The sequence below is a fragment of the Anarhichas minor genome, unplaced genomic scaffold (assembly GCF_050575085.1).
Source record: "Anarhichas minor isolate MPS153535 unplaced genomic scaffold, ASM5057508v1 ptg000054l, whole genome shotgun sequence".
NCBI lineage: Eukaryota > Metazoa > Chordata > Actinopteri > Perciformes > Anarhichadidae > Anarhichas > Anarhichas minor.
In genome coordinates this window covers 1,381,380-1,396,340 of record NW_027466500.1, presented here as the reverse complement: position 1 = coordinate 1,396,340, position 14,961 = coordinate 1,381,380, and the positions used below count along the sequence as shown (strand labels likewise).

At 42.1% G+C, this 14,961-nt stretch overlaps 1 protein-coding gene across 6 annotated transcripts in view; it reads right to left on the bottom strand.

The window, feature by feature from the left end:
* Nucleotides 1-452: 452 nt before the first annotated feature.
* The window catches only part of ctbp2a (C-terminal binding protein 2a), a 56,359-nt gene continuing 41,850 nt past the window's right edge, over nt 453-14,961 (bottom strand). For 3 of the 6 annotated variants that reach the window (XM_076075868.1, XM_076075866.1, XM_076075869.1), the window contains 8 exons: nt 10,371-10,525; nt 6,699-6,843; nt 5,726-5,932; nt 5,082-5,296; nt 4,203-4,333; nt 3,931-4,058; nt 3,716-3,845; nt 453-2,186 (listed from right to left, as the gene is read on the bottom strand). In XM_076075868.1, the coding sequence (XP_075931983.1) occupies nt 2,003-2,186; nt 3,716-3,845; nt 3,931-4,058; nt 4,203-4,333; nt 5,082-5,296; nt 5,726-5,932; nt 6,699-6,843; nt 10,371-10,525 (1,295 nt within the window). In that variant the 3' untranslated portion in view covers nt 453-2,002. Of the gene's footprint in view, nt 2,187-3,335; nt 3,437-3,715; nt 3,846-3,930; nt 4,059-4,202; nt 4,334-5,081; nt 5,297-5,725; nt 5,933-6,698; nt 6,844-10,370; nt 10,526-14,961 lie in introns of all 6 variants that reach the window. The other 3 variants (XM_076075870.1, XM_076075867.1, XR_012947406.1) reach the window with 2 other exon arrangements.

The following is a 14,961-nucleotide window of genomic DNA, read 5'->3' as shown; positions in this document are numbered from 1 at the left end:
CATAATATATAGAATGTCGAAAAAAGTTGTAGTGTAGCATGTTGAAAAAAGTTACTTTTTGAGTTACTTTATTTTAAAAGCTACTTTATTTTAAAAGTTACTAAAAAAAAGTCATAGTATAGCATGATGTAAAAAGTCAAAACAATTATAGGCAAAAAACCAGGGCTCAAGTAACTCAGCATGACTTACGAAACACACTTCCTGTTAACAAGAATTATGGGTAAAAGTTAAAGCAGGATTATCTACCAAATAGAAGTAGGAAAGAATAATAGGAGTGACAAAATCCATTATTATGAACTTCTTTTATGTTTGTTGCACAATAAATATTTTTTGACATAACTGACATTGACAGCGTCAGACTTTGAAAAAACCTCTTTTAGAGGATTTTTTTAAGCATCTTTTAAATAACTGAAAAAAAATGAATATCCCACAAATGTTCCACAGAGCCAATCGTCAATCAGAACAGTACGTTTTATTTATTGTTTCCAGCTGCACTGTATGCTATATGTTCACCTTGTACAAGAAACAAATACAAACACTCGCACTAAAAACCAAACAATCTGCTAGCAGCTGTCTCTCGCTAACTCCACTGGGCTAAAAGGGATGGATGTGAGCTGCTGTTGTTCACAGAGGGCACGAGGCCTCTGAGAGCCACAGCTGGCTTTCATTAGAGCAGAAAAACAAAGCAGAAGAAACTATAAAGAGGAGAAGGTGGGCTCGTTCACATAAGACTATGATTATAAGAACATTTAACAAGGCAATACAAATCGGACAGGACTGAAAACCTTGAACATCAACAAAAACGTACATTTGATATATAAAAAAATATCACGATGGAGAAAGAGGTGGAGACATGAAAAGCAATAATCCCATTTTTTTTCTCTTTCTGTTTTGGACGTATTTGAAGGTTAATCATTTTTTCCTGAGTCAGTCGGAGATTTACTGTTTTTGTTTTTCCTAACTCGCGAGCTGGTGCTGCAGTGTACGGTGTTGTAGGTCCTTTGGATGCAAATAGATAATATTTGGGACACTGTTCATGACAATAACCAAATATTGTAGGTACCTCGGTTCAGCAGAGTTAGAAAAGTCTTATCAGCAATATTGAATTGATGTGACACACTTAATGTACAGTATCTAACCACAAAGGACAAGTTGTTTTTTTCCTTTTTATTTTTTTGGTTTAAAATGGTAATTGTTTTACCTCATAAGCCGAAATATTCTTCCTGGAACTGGAAACCGGATCTACTGCTCTGCATCTGGTCTCTACATTCAGGGGCCACCAACCCACGACAAGTAGAAATGAGCAATGGTGGAGTCCAGGTTTCTGTTGGAGACGGCAGACGCTGCTGTTGTCATCAGCTGACTTTTGTTATCTGCTAAACATAAATCCATTCATTTTCACCCACTGAAGAAAAGAAAAAACTAATATTCACTTGCAACAGAAACACAGAATATAGGATAAACAGAGGAAAGTAAAATAAAAAAAGATATAGTAACAGACATGTTTGCGCTGAAATGGGTGTAATTGACGGAGGGAGGAGGGGAAACGGAGGCTTGGCGGATTGTTTATGAAGTCACTGTCTCTTCAAGCTCTTCCTTTAAACAAAAGGGAGTGTGGGTCAGATGTCCGTCCTGCACGTGGAAATGTCCCAGAAGTCAGGAGGAATCTCCCCTTAAAATATACTCCGAAACAAAGATAAAAACAGAATCACTTAAATCAACGTAGAACAAAAACAGATATGTGGGAGGAAAGGTTTCAGATCTTCGGCGCATGAGTTTGATGGTCAGTCTCATCTCGGTGTGGCAGCTCATGTGTGTAATAACACCCACTGTCCTCACTTGGGCGTAAGTGGTTTCATACAAAAAAGAAAACGTGTGAAACGTTGCCCGGCAGGCGGTCTGCTGGTAGGTTCAGATGGCTGAAGTCAAGCGTACACTTGGATGGTTGAGTTGCTGTTTTTTTTTTTTGTGTGTTTACATCGGCTCTGTTACATCAGCAGCCCTAAGGCTCAGTCATGTGCTCTCTCATGTGGTCACCATGTTTGGAGGGTTGGTTGGGGGAGGTGGCCTGTGACGGATGGATACCGGGGGGCAGGGTGTGGGCGATGGGCACTCCCCCAGGCACCAACCCCTCCATAGGTCCGGGAATCCCGCCAGGGGCGACACCCACCACACCAGGAGGGACTCTGGGGAAGGAAAGGAGATGATTAGCCGGTGAGCAAAGGAAAGCTGTTTAACTAAAAGTAACTCTTTCTATTTTCCAAAATCCTGGAAAACGTCTGCTGCTGCTTAGTGGCTGATTCATCAGTTACAGTTTTTTACCCACCACACAGCTGAACTGATATTTGTTGCTCCTAATCATTACTGTCTGAAGTTGGATTAAACATTTGTTTGTTTCGTGGTTATCTCTGTAAACATATGCTGCATTCATAAGCAGAATCTGGAAGGAAATGGGACAATATGTTGGCATCTTTAGCATTCTGGTGTCCGTGAGTAGTCTGTGTAGTGGTGACTAATTACGTTCGAGCAGGCTTAGGTGTGTGTGGAGAGCAAAAGAGGAGGAAGGCTTTGCCCGAAATGCAATCTCAGAACCCAACGGCTATCGTCTGACGATGATGTAGCTTTTTATTGGTTTAAAATTAGCTTGGAAACTGGCTCCTTGTGAAACAATCTGGGTGTACAAGTCGTCTTTAAACAACACTCCAGTCTCGCAACTCGAGTTGCTAATCGGAGTGTAAACAACAAACAGCACAAGGAAAAGGAAGTCTTGGCGCTGGCGACATCTCTTCCCAGAAGTAGTGTCCCGAGTAAGAGAGCTGTTTTTGTGTGTGTTTTGTTTTCATAATTTGGGTGAACTGATCCTTCATTACAGGGAGCGGAAAGGAGAAGTGTAGCGGTGACTCTTATAGCAAATAAAACAACTGATATTCCAGGTTTGTTGCCGAGATTTTCAATCCCTTCCTTTCTTTCCCTCAACGACGTAACTCTATTTCCTCTTCCTCTATTTTCACAAAATAAGTAATTGCACTCTTTTGATCACACTTCTTACTTATTTTCCTCTTGATTTCCAGATGTAGCTGTAAATGTATGAACACTTGTTTCAAAATGTCCGACATTAGAGTGATTTGGTGAGCTGTGTTTCTGTTTCAGGGTGGGGGGGGGGGGGGGGGGTTTGGGGAATTAATGAGATGCTGGGTACAGTGGGTACAGTTACAGGACATGTGATTGTGAAGCAGAAAAAGGACTACAGATTTCAATGGGATTTGTTTGTTTTTTATTAATGATGTTATTCATTTTCTCTGGCCTGTGGGCCAGCAGTGGTAGTATTCATTTACCTGGTTGAGAATTAGGTATATAATTTGTCCTGCATTCCCCCCGTTGCTATGGCCTGTACCATGGTTTGGTTCACTCGGCTGTGTGAGAGAAGCAGTTCATTCTGGTTGAGACAATATAGAGACTGAGAAACGAAGAGCCTGAACTCAACAAGGGATTAATTCATTTTGGGCCAACTTCTACGTATAACTGCGCCACAAAAACTAGGACCCAGACGCCTAATATTCAGGAACAGAAAGTCAGAATTGTGGCAAACATACATCATGTGAACATGGAGACTACCCCTCCCTCCCTCCGGCGTGTGTTAAGCCTCATTTACTGCAGGTGTTGATGTGAAACAGGTGTAGCCTGCTGGGTTCATTCACATAAATCCCCCTCCTACCTGTAGGTGGCACCATTCATCTCAGGGTGAACTTGAGGCTGCTGCTGCTGCTGCTCCATCATCCCCCACGGTGCAGAGGTAACAAAGAACTCCTTGTTGATGCAGTTTCGGAGGCTGTCGGGAATACGGCCTGTGTCGGGGGCAAGAGCGAACATCGGTGAGCAGAGAAACCCAAATCTATGAGTGTGGGGATGCATTCAGGGACGTCTCCGTACCAGTGATGGCTCTCCGTATTTCTGTGGCGGCGGCCTCTCTCATCTCCAGTGACGCCTGCTCGCTGTACCAGGCGGTGTGGGGTGTGCAGATCAAGTTGGGGGCGTCTTTCAGAGGACCTTGGGAAAAACTGTGTTCAACAGCAGATGCATGACAGAAAAGAGAAACAACGTAAATAAGCGATGCGAGAGGAAACATTTCTTGTAACCAAGAATCAGTGAATTGAATCAATTGAGCAAAAGCCGTTTGAATAAAAAGGTGTGATCATAAACACCTGAAAGGCTCTGTCTCGTGGACGTCCAAGGCGGCTCCCCGTATCCGGCCTTCTTTCAGGGCCTGAGCCAAAGCTTTCTCATCCACCAGACCTCCCCGGGCCGAGTTGACCAGAAAAGCACCTTGACGCATCTACAGACGCGGCGGCACAGCAAAACATTTGATTCTCTCAGCAATAATTTCTGCAATCAACATGTGTGGCTTTGAGATTGCACCCCTCGAGGTGTTATCGTTGACTCAATGCTGCGTGGGAAGACATTTTCTAAAAACTCAACAGGGGGGGGAGGGGAGGAACAAATGCTTTTCAAATAAAGACTGACAAGGTAACAAAAAGCTTTTCAAAGAAAGGGGGCATTTAAATGACACGAATCCCTTCATATTCACAGAAGCTCTTGTTCCCTGTATACGAGAAACATACGTTGTCTTTAACTTGATTTTCTTTAATAACAAAATAAATATAATAACACTTGAAGTGAAAACATATTCCGGTTTAAGCAGCTTCAAATAGTTATTGAACCATTGAATTTAACACAGCCAGCAGCTACTTATGCCCTCCAGGTGGCAGCAGTGATCAGGAGACGAGAAAGAGGATAACTCAAGAGTGTTTCTTGTATTTATCATATGAAGGGACTGATCAACAAAGCATAAAAAAACATTACATCGGGGGTTAAAGTGCATGCTGTGGTTACTTTAGCTGCTGATTCATACCACGGCTGGTTAACTTGCATGCCTGCTGACTGCTTTGTTGGCGACCCACACTAGTTGTGGTGTGCTGCATAAACATACCACGTCAACAAAATGATTACAGTGAATCTTCCCACCATGTCTTTATCTTTTATCACTAAAGGTTAAGATATACAATTCACTTCTTTCTCCCTACCTGTTTGATGGTGAAGTCGTTGATGAGGTGGTGGTTGTGTTCGTTCAGGTTGCAGTGCAGGGAGACACAGTCGCTCTGGTAGAGCAGGTCCTGGAGCGTGTAGACTCGCTGAACGCCCAGAGAGCGCTCCAAGCCGTCCTGGAGGTAGGGGTCGTAGAAGAGCACGTTAAAGCCGAACGCCTTGGCCCGCATCGCCACCGCCTGGCCCGAGCGACCTGATGGAAGCGTGAGATGACAAGAAAGCACGGACTCAGAGACAATTCAGATTTGAATACTAAATCCAACCGTGTGCACTAAAACATGCGTGTGTGTGTATGAGTGATACCGCTGAAAGGATTCATTTAATAATTCATTAGTTATTTGACAAAAACAAAAATCTGGGTTAACTGGGAAACTGACAACCTGGAAACACAGTAACAACACCAATAAAGGTATGATAAGCACTCTTAACTGATACTAGGAATGGAAGAGCTGCCTTGAAAAAAGGAAGCTCCACTGAAGAACATTTCATGTCACAAAGTGAAAAAGGCAGATAAAATAAGGAAGATATATATATATATTAGTAGTCATACAGTTACTGATTTCGTACAGTTGCTGTCAACGTAAAGAAAGAATCCAGTGCTTATAAGAAAGAAGGAGCTCACCAAATCCGATGAGGCCGAGCGTCTCTCCTCGGATCCTGGCCGCCCCCGACGCCACCTCCCGGATCTGCTCCACGCTCTGGACCCGCGTGCCCTCCCGGAGAGCCTGGTACAGCCACGTGTTCCGCCGATACAGGTTGAGGATGTGACAAAGCGTCGAGTCTGCCGTCTCTTCTACAGCCGCCGAGGGAATATTACACACCGCGATGCCTGGGGAAAAAAGGTCAGATAGCAGAGAAAGAATGAAGAAACAATGACATAGATCCTTTCAAATGACTCGCAACATAATTGCTTCACAGATTTAATAGTTATAATAGTTGCTTATAATTACTGTAGCTGTTTTGAGAGAGATTCATCTGCAGTTTATTATTCTGCAAAATAATTGGCAGGAAATCTCTTTTCTTTATGATCCTCTAAAAAATATAAATGCACTGTGTATAAAACAGAACAGTGAAGGATAATTAAAACTGCTAATTATGCCCATGAAAAGTGCATTTCTCAAAAAAAACATCCCTGTCAGCGCACTAAGATGTATCGCCACAAACAGCAACAATTAGGATATCACACTAAATCCTGCTCTCATACCAAACATATGCTGAAGGGGCCAAATGGGAATATTAGAGTTTCATATCAGTTGGAGCATCTGCTCTGCATATGCAATCAGCATTACATATTCTGTTAACAGTATGTAATAATTGCTGTGACATATGTTATTTATGTTAAGTCAATAAAGCGAGCAAGAGTTTAGTTTGGCTCCCATCCAACGGCGCACTATCCTTATCCATAATGCATTATTTTTGTTGATTTATTCTGTATTTTTTCCCTCACGCGGTGGTGAAGGATGAGCCATATGGGCAGATAGGACCTAACCTTGTTCATTATTCTCGGCATATGATTACTGTCTGCTTGTGAACAACCTGACGTTGTACATCTATCTCCCCTCCTCGTTTTGTCTGCATCTGTCCCTCAGTCTCACCGAGCTCCCCGGCGGCCTTGATGTCGATGTTGTCGTAGCCGCTGCCGATGCGGATGATGATGCGCAGCGCCTTGAACTTCTCCAGGTCCTCTCTGGTCAGGGTGATGGTGTGGTACATCATGGCCCCTACTGCCTCATTCAGCACCTGAGGGACATTGGGAGAGGAGGAGGCATCATCATCATCATCATCGCCGTCTTATTGCATCAGTAGTCCCTCAACAATCATCAGAGGCATCAGAGATGGAAGCAAACTGGAAATCTGCATCCACCGGTTTTCCCGCCACACTGTGTATGGGAAACCTGATTAAGAGAGCTTTCACTGCCTCCTTTTTCCTGGTCCTAAGTTCATGTCCGCTTTTCTTCATCTAAATGCAAATTGATTGTTTATGCGTGCACTGAAATATGAGTGCTTGTCTGTGTGTTTATAATGACTGCTTGCCAAAGCTGTTTTTTTGTCACAATCCATTCATTCAAACTATACGCAAACAAGGTTGAAGTGGAAGCAGGCGGGACCATAAAGTAGACTGACGGCTGCTGAGGAACCCAGAAGTACGGCTGTTTAATAACAGGTTTAATTCACAACCCGGCTTACTGATTTGCCCTAACTCAGCCAGATTAGCATAGCCATGAATTTCCATGCAACATTTTTTTATTGGAGCGAGCTGTAGCGAGAGAGCTGGATGCTTAATTCAAGGTTAAAGCGCTCCTCGTGCATTAATCTCATTACTTGAGCGAAGCAGGCCCGGCAGCAGGCTTGGCAGGAAAAATGAGACGGAATCACAGCCAACTGTTAAGCAACAGGAACGCAAGCTGAGAGCAAGTTTACATGGAGTGGAAAAAGTGAGGAAAGGGGTTCTTGCGTTACGTTGATTAGTTAAATAACTCGTGCACAGTTTGAGCTGGCATGTGAACCTTTACATCGCTTCGTACAAGGCTATTACCTACAGCAAGGGATCATGAATATTGCAAAGCACATAAAGCGCTTGACAAAGGCACTTATTAAGTTATTTCACGCCTGTGTAATGGAACATTTGCAAAGCTTTAAAGACATACTTGAGCATTGACATATAGTTGTGGTTTAAGAGGAGGTTACGTAGCGTGAATGTATAAAACTACAACTATAAATTAGTAATCTTTATGGTTGTTGGTGGGCATATTCTTGAGTTTTTGAGTGCGTTTCCCACGGATTTCTGTCATTATGCTAAGCTAACCGCCTGCGAGCTCTAGCTTCATACTTATCAAACTATTCCATGAATATCTGCCCAAATGCTATACCATATACTGATTAATACAATATAGTATTTGATCAATTTTACGAAAACATAACAACAATGTTAATCACACTCCTGTTCTTCTTCCTCTGCGTAGAGTGACTAAGGGCCAGTTAGGGGGGCTTGAATGCAGACATGAAAGTCATGAACCACCATTATAAACTTTCATATTTAGTTTCATGACTCATACATTTAAGATTATTAAAACCACAAAGCACAGATAAGGCACATGCTACATAAGTGCAACGTCTCTGCTTCAATTCCAGTTCAGGACCATAGTTCAATACGATGCCCCCCCCCCCCCCCCCCCATGTTTCCTGTCCAACGCTACACTGTCAAATATCACATAAAGGCCCAAAAATGCAACAACAAAAAGAAAAGAAGAATGCCATTCCTGTATGACAAAGCACTGATCTGCTCCATTTCTCGCAAAACATGTTGCCCCGATTGATGTAGTGTTTTCTGCATGACACACACGTGATCTTCTTCATCACGTCCTCAAACTGTGGTTGAGATTTTTAGTGCACTTTTACTCGGCACTAAAACAGTAGCACTTCGTGAGAAGAGTGGCTATTGATACAGCAATGTCAAAATCACTTGAAAAACACATTTTATCTGAAAGTCTTCCTTCTGTGTCTCTCCAAGGACAGCGCCGTATTAGTTAAGAGACCACAAGTGCCGTGTAATAAATGACTTCTGAGGTTAACTCAACGCGGGCCACAATGTTTTTGCAGGTCAGCGCCGGCATGCAGCTGCCCTCTGAGAGCACAAGCAAAACAGTATACTGACTTCTGAGTGACAGATTCCTTAATCGCTGCATCTGCTCACTTCCAGGCAGCGCATGCAAAAAGACAGCAGTGTGCTTTGGTTTTGCTTGCTTGGTGTGTGAGTCTGCTTATAAACTTGTGTGTGAACAGTACTTCCTTACTGAAACTTGCAGTGAGGTTTTGTGTGTGTGTGTGTGCGTGCGTGCGTGTGTGTGTGTAGAGTGCCCCATCTGTACCCTCTGCTGTGCAGTTATAGTTGTGGGAACGCTGCCAACATCTCTTCTCCCAGATGGGTCCTCAGTATGTGTAATGTATTCACTACAAGAGCATCTTACTGGACAGATATTGCTTGTGTGTGTGTGTTTATATGTGTATGAAAATGATGGGAGCAAGAAAAAACTCATTTATTTACCTTAAATTTCATTCTGTTAGGTTGGCTTGAAAGTAAAACCAACTACTTTTTTTTTATTGTAGATTAAAAACGACAATTTGGAGAATTTAGTGCAAGATAGCATTTTCATTAAAATAAAATAGCGTAAAGTGGAATTCTCTTTTTGAGCGTAAAGACGCAAACTCTCCCGCTTGGATTGTAGAATTGCTGCTGACTGGCTCCGGTGTATGTGCAGTAAAATAAGACAAATGTTTCACCCACTCTGGCTCAGAACAATTATACGGCATTTCTATTACCAGCCTCCCCCTCCACCTTATTTAACAAAGCAGCACTTCAGCACCCAGTGGGATTAGAGTCTGTGATGAAACCATTATAGTTGAACTGGGAGAGTGGAACAAGCCAGTGGGCTGAAATATTATTAAAACATTACAGAGGAGGCGACGCAGGAGGAGGAAAGAGATTCTTCTGCGCTCAACTGAAGGCAAATTATTCAAGAATCACATTCAAAGTTCATATTATGTCCATATCACGGTGTGTGTGTGTGTGTGTGTGTGTGTGTGTGTGTGTGTGCTGTTACAGCAAGCAACACACACTGATGATGTTGCTTCAGACTACTAAAAGATGTGGTCTCTAACCTACTCTGACACTATTTCCAAACACGCACTGTAAATTAAACTTTTAAACAACGCCTCACTTCCTGTTTGCACATCTTCGCTGTGAGTTGCATTCAAAGACATTGTAAATTTAAAACAGTTGTAATGTAAAACTCTGCATAAGCTACATAGAAACGATGTGCAGGAAGAGACAACTCTGAGGGAGAAGCTGTAAAAAGTCTTATAATAAATAACTGAATTGTGTTTTTTGTTTTAATTCTGTGTCTCTGTGCTTTAAATCGCATTTACACTTTAATTCATTTGATTAAATCTAACAGTTTATCAGACTTCTATTTCATTCTATGCATTTTCTGGATTTTAAGTCTTGTTTAAGACTTGTTTCTGAAAGGTGCCAGATAATAATAAGATTTTGGACAAGGCTTTCAGAGCCATGTCAGGATGGAGGTTCATTTTATAAAGTGTTAAAAGGTCAATGCTACAGATTCTATTAACGCAGGTAACAGTTTAACGAATGTAAACATATAAAAAAACAAACGGAGGTAATGAAATCCTGTTATTATAAGAATGGCATGCTGCATTTTCTAAAATCTAAAGATGAAAAAGGGACATCTGAGGAGTTATTCTTGTACCTTTTCATGTATCTCCTGTGTGGACTGGGCGTCACAGAAAGCCACTGTGGCCAGATCTTTGAGGATGGGCATCTCCACGGTGCAGTCGCGCCCATCCAGCAGCGCCACCAGGGGGCGCGGGTGCATAGGCCCATTCATAATCTGGGGCCGAATACCTGCAGACAGACAGGGAGAGAAAAGAGGGAGTTCATTATTTATGTCGGGCACACACAGTCAAGTGAGCTGCAAAGGAATCGGGAAAATGTAGGAAACGCATCCCGCGGCAGGAAGTGAGTGTGTGAGTGCTGAATCATTAACACACACACACACACACACGCACACACACACACACACACACACACACGCTCACAATGCTGGTGATCTGAATACCCCCCTCTCTCGCTGTTAGCCACACTGTTACCAGGCAACAGGTCCTTTCACCCCATGAGGTCATCACCTCTATTATCCTATCACCGTAGAGAAGCAGGCAGGCCTTCAGTGTGTGCGTCTCTGCACCTTCTGTACAGTTTACAGCCTTTACACACTCGTTCTGACACTAAAGACAACAAAAACTAAATCAGCAGGTATTCAATAATTAAATTCAAACTGGTGGTCGTCTCCAGGTTTGTCCTCTCAGAGTGAGCGTTTTGACTTTTCTGTCTTTGTCCTTGCTGTCGATTTGTGATACGATTGCCCTTTAAAAGGAGAAACTGCTGGAAACTAGAAACGTGCCAGTAATGAGGAATGCGGAGTATCCATCTTGACTGTCAGAATGAGCCAGTTCACTGTTACTCTCCATAAAATCAATGAGATGTTTTCTTTAAGTACTAGTGTAATATAAGGAGAAGATGGGACAGTGTGGACCCAAATTCCACTAGAAAGAGGGAAAAGAGAAAGGAGAAAGGGGGGTCCACACACCACCACTCTCTGGCTCCCTGCTGCCTGTTGTCATGGTGATTAGAGGATTTGGGCAGGATTATGAAATATTTTATTTAGTGACATCTGCGCTGCTGGAGAGGGTATCCAAGCCTGCTCGCTCCGTGTCTGTCTCTCTAACTCCTCCGTTTTTTGGGAAAGCAAGGAGGGCGTTTTGTGAACCTACACGTCCCGACGTGCTAACATATGTTAAACGGATCAGATGCGTTTAATGGAAAACAAAAAAACAAGAGACGCATGTAAAATGTAGCAGTGTTTTCAGTTAACCGTGCCTCGATTCTGCACCAGGAGGCTTGTATTACTGTTCTGCACAGTTAATCAGAAATGCTGCAATGATTACTGCTCCGAGTTAAAGGATGAAGGGACTCTGAACTGGTATTTTCTGGAACTGGTCTACAATTTAAAAAGGCCCTAAAATCCTATTTTCTCTATCAGCTCGTTACTGTGAATGAGGAGATACGACATGAATTCAAACATTTCTGTCAAAGTCAGAACAGTTTTGGCTATTTCACAAGAGATTTCTGTATTCGTGTGCTTTTCACTGGTTTGAAAAATGCCAGGCGCAGTTGTAAAAAAGTAAACATTGGAATCGAAATCTGATGCCAGTTGTTGGGTTGACGGTTTATGTTGCCAGGACACTGTCAATGAAATACAAATCAAAAAACGGTCGTGTGTTTCCGAGTCACTTAAGCTTTTATATCGAGCAAAAGCTTCTACATGCAATTTATACAAACTGTAGATTATATTGATCCTTTAACAAGCTACATACATACTCTGTGGTGCCCCATTTTCTGAAGATATGCAGCGCTAAAGGATGCTGAAAAAACAGGCTGTAAATTATGCAGAGTTTGATGCTTTTACACACACACACACACACACACACACAGCATAAGGAATAACCACCTGCGCTAGACCTATCACAGAGAAATGGAAACAGGGGATTATGTTTAAAAAGACCGCAGCAGCGTGACATTAATATAACAGCTTTGACAAGCTGACATACAACCTGCATTTTTTTTCAGGGTTAATTCCTCTAATAACTGGCGGTGTCTCTGTTTCTATGCAACTAAAGAGGAAGGTGAACCAAATTCAGACATCTCAGAGGCGAGAAATTAAGGTGTGCAGCACAAAAATCTCATCAGGCAGAGATGACAGAGAGTTCTACACTCATGGAGTTAAAGATGAAGATAAAGTAGTAGTAGTAGTAGTAGTAGTAGTAGTAGTAGTAGTAGTGGTAGTAGCAGCAGCAGCAGCAGCAGCAGCAGCAGTAGTAGTAGTAGTAGTATTAGTAGTAGTAGTAGTAGTAGTAGTAGTAGTAGTAGTAGTGATGATGAGAAAGAGGATGAGGAGGGAAGGAGGACTGGTGATGACTTAACATCTTTTGACAGAAAGCCTGCAAACTGATGTGTGGAGTTTAACAGATGTGGGCATTTAGGATGTAAGGTGAATCTAATTAATATAGGCTATTGAAATGCATGATGGTAAATGGAGTATACAGCGTTTTGGTCGCTTCACCCATGCTAGACACTGAAGTCATCATCTTGGCCTGTGCTTCTATTTCTGTTTCTTGTGAATGGGCAGCGCCGTCCATAATAAAAAGCAGTGCATCATAAAAGCCTAAATAGCATAAAAGATAAGAAAGATGAAAAAAGAAGAAAGGTGCAAGAAAAAAAAGAAAAAAAGGTTAAAAGAAACAATTTGGAAGAAGTGACCTCCATCCTTCTCTTCCTAGTATGAGCTGAAAGCATGCATTATTCTCACTGGAGGGACTCATGGTGTGTGTGTGTGTGTGTGTGTGTGTGTGTGTGTGTGTTAGCCAGAGGAGGGGGGGCTGCTTGCAAAACACACCTGTGGCTCCACAGCTCTCCCTGCGCCTCCTCATCACACTCTTACAGAGTTCATTATCACAGCGCGGACCGGCTGAGCAAGAAAATACTTCAATCCTCGTACAGTCACACGCAGGGAAACGTAGCGCTACTCAAACAGACGCGGCCATGTGCACACATGATGACACAAACACACACACACACACACACACACACACACGCTCTGAGATGAAAGGACAGAAAGGCAGCCAACACAGACTCACTTACTTCTATCTTATACACACACATATACACAAGAAGCCGCTGGTGGAAAGAAGCAGCGTCACTCGCAGGAAGTAGGTCAAACTGCTGTTGATTCATTATTTCCTAGTGGCTAATAGCCTTTCTACGGCCTAATAAGGCAGAACGTGGCACTGCATTTAACACATGATTAATCTGCGGATAATTAACGCCTAACAGGGCTGTTAATGAGAGTCTTAATGACTCGGATACCTGGCCAGTGATTTGAAGAAGCTCTTTGGTTTTGGACAGAAAAACCTGAATCTTCCCTAAGTCCAAATGACAGTATGTTTATATATTTATATACATAAGGACAGGTTTAGACAAACAATAAATCCACAACTGCTCGGACAATCATAATGTGTATTCACAAAGAAATAAACACGTTCTGTCGGAAAGGTGTTGTTGACTGAGGCTCTGTAACGGCCTCTTATCACCATCCCTCCAGGAACTGTCGCATCAAAGTTAATGAGTGTCGATGCTTTAGTCTCTGGTCGCTGTCAGAAGAACACCACCACACTGTCTTTTCTTCCTGCCAGTCCAGTTTATCTGCATGTGCCGCAGCTCAGAGAGGCTTCCGGAGGACGTATTTCAAACTATTTCAAGATGCACATTTGACCGCAATTAAACGTAAAGGTTTTGTCTTCTTGCTGGGCGAGCAGTATCACTCAGACGAAAAGAAGCTGCCCCACCAACATACTTTCAGTGTCTTGAGAAGACAATGCCTGAAGCGTAACAACATTTGCTACACACTGTATATGGATCTCATAAGGTCAGGAGATCTTCCCATGCATACTTTTAGAGCTACAGTGTGGTATTGACCACTATCGCTCAACTCCACCTGAAGAAAATTAGTTTTTATTTACTTATTTCTTCGTCTTGTTTTTTTTTTTTTATATTATCGGACAGTGGGAGAGGATAGTCGAGGAGTACTTTTGATTTGTGTTGCAGAATATAACCGGCCATCATGAGAACATTTATTACGAATATTGTACTTATATAGATATATATATATACATGACATCATGGCAAAGGTATACAAAACCACATGCTGATGTTTACTGCAGCTTTTTTTCAGGTAAAACTATTAAAATGTGACTCATTTTCACATTGAATTGCTTGAAATATTGTATTTTTACAGATTATTGCAGAGATACTTTGTTGTAAACCACTGGCACACATTATCAGTTCCGCTAGTAATATTATGGGAATATTACACTGCCTTACTGTGTGTCTTATTTGCTTACTAAAGGCTTCTGTAAACTACATTTTTATTACCACACAGACATTATTGATCCTCGGGGGAAATATTACAGAGACTCAGAATTGGGTTTGCAGCAGCAGACTACTGAAATATCATCAGTTGATGTTAAAGCAGTAACGTAACTGGCAACAGTGACCTTATGACTGTTGATCTTAGATGATTAACTTAAAGAGAATCAGGCACATTTTCATCAGATGAATACAAGAAGATGATTTAATACTTATTTTGTAATAATAAGATAATAAAGCTTGTTATATAGGAGTCATGCCATAATAAGAAAACAAACCATTACATTCTACGGCCTTCA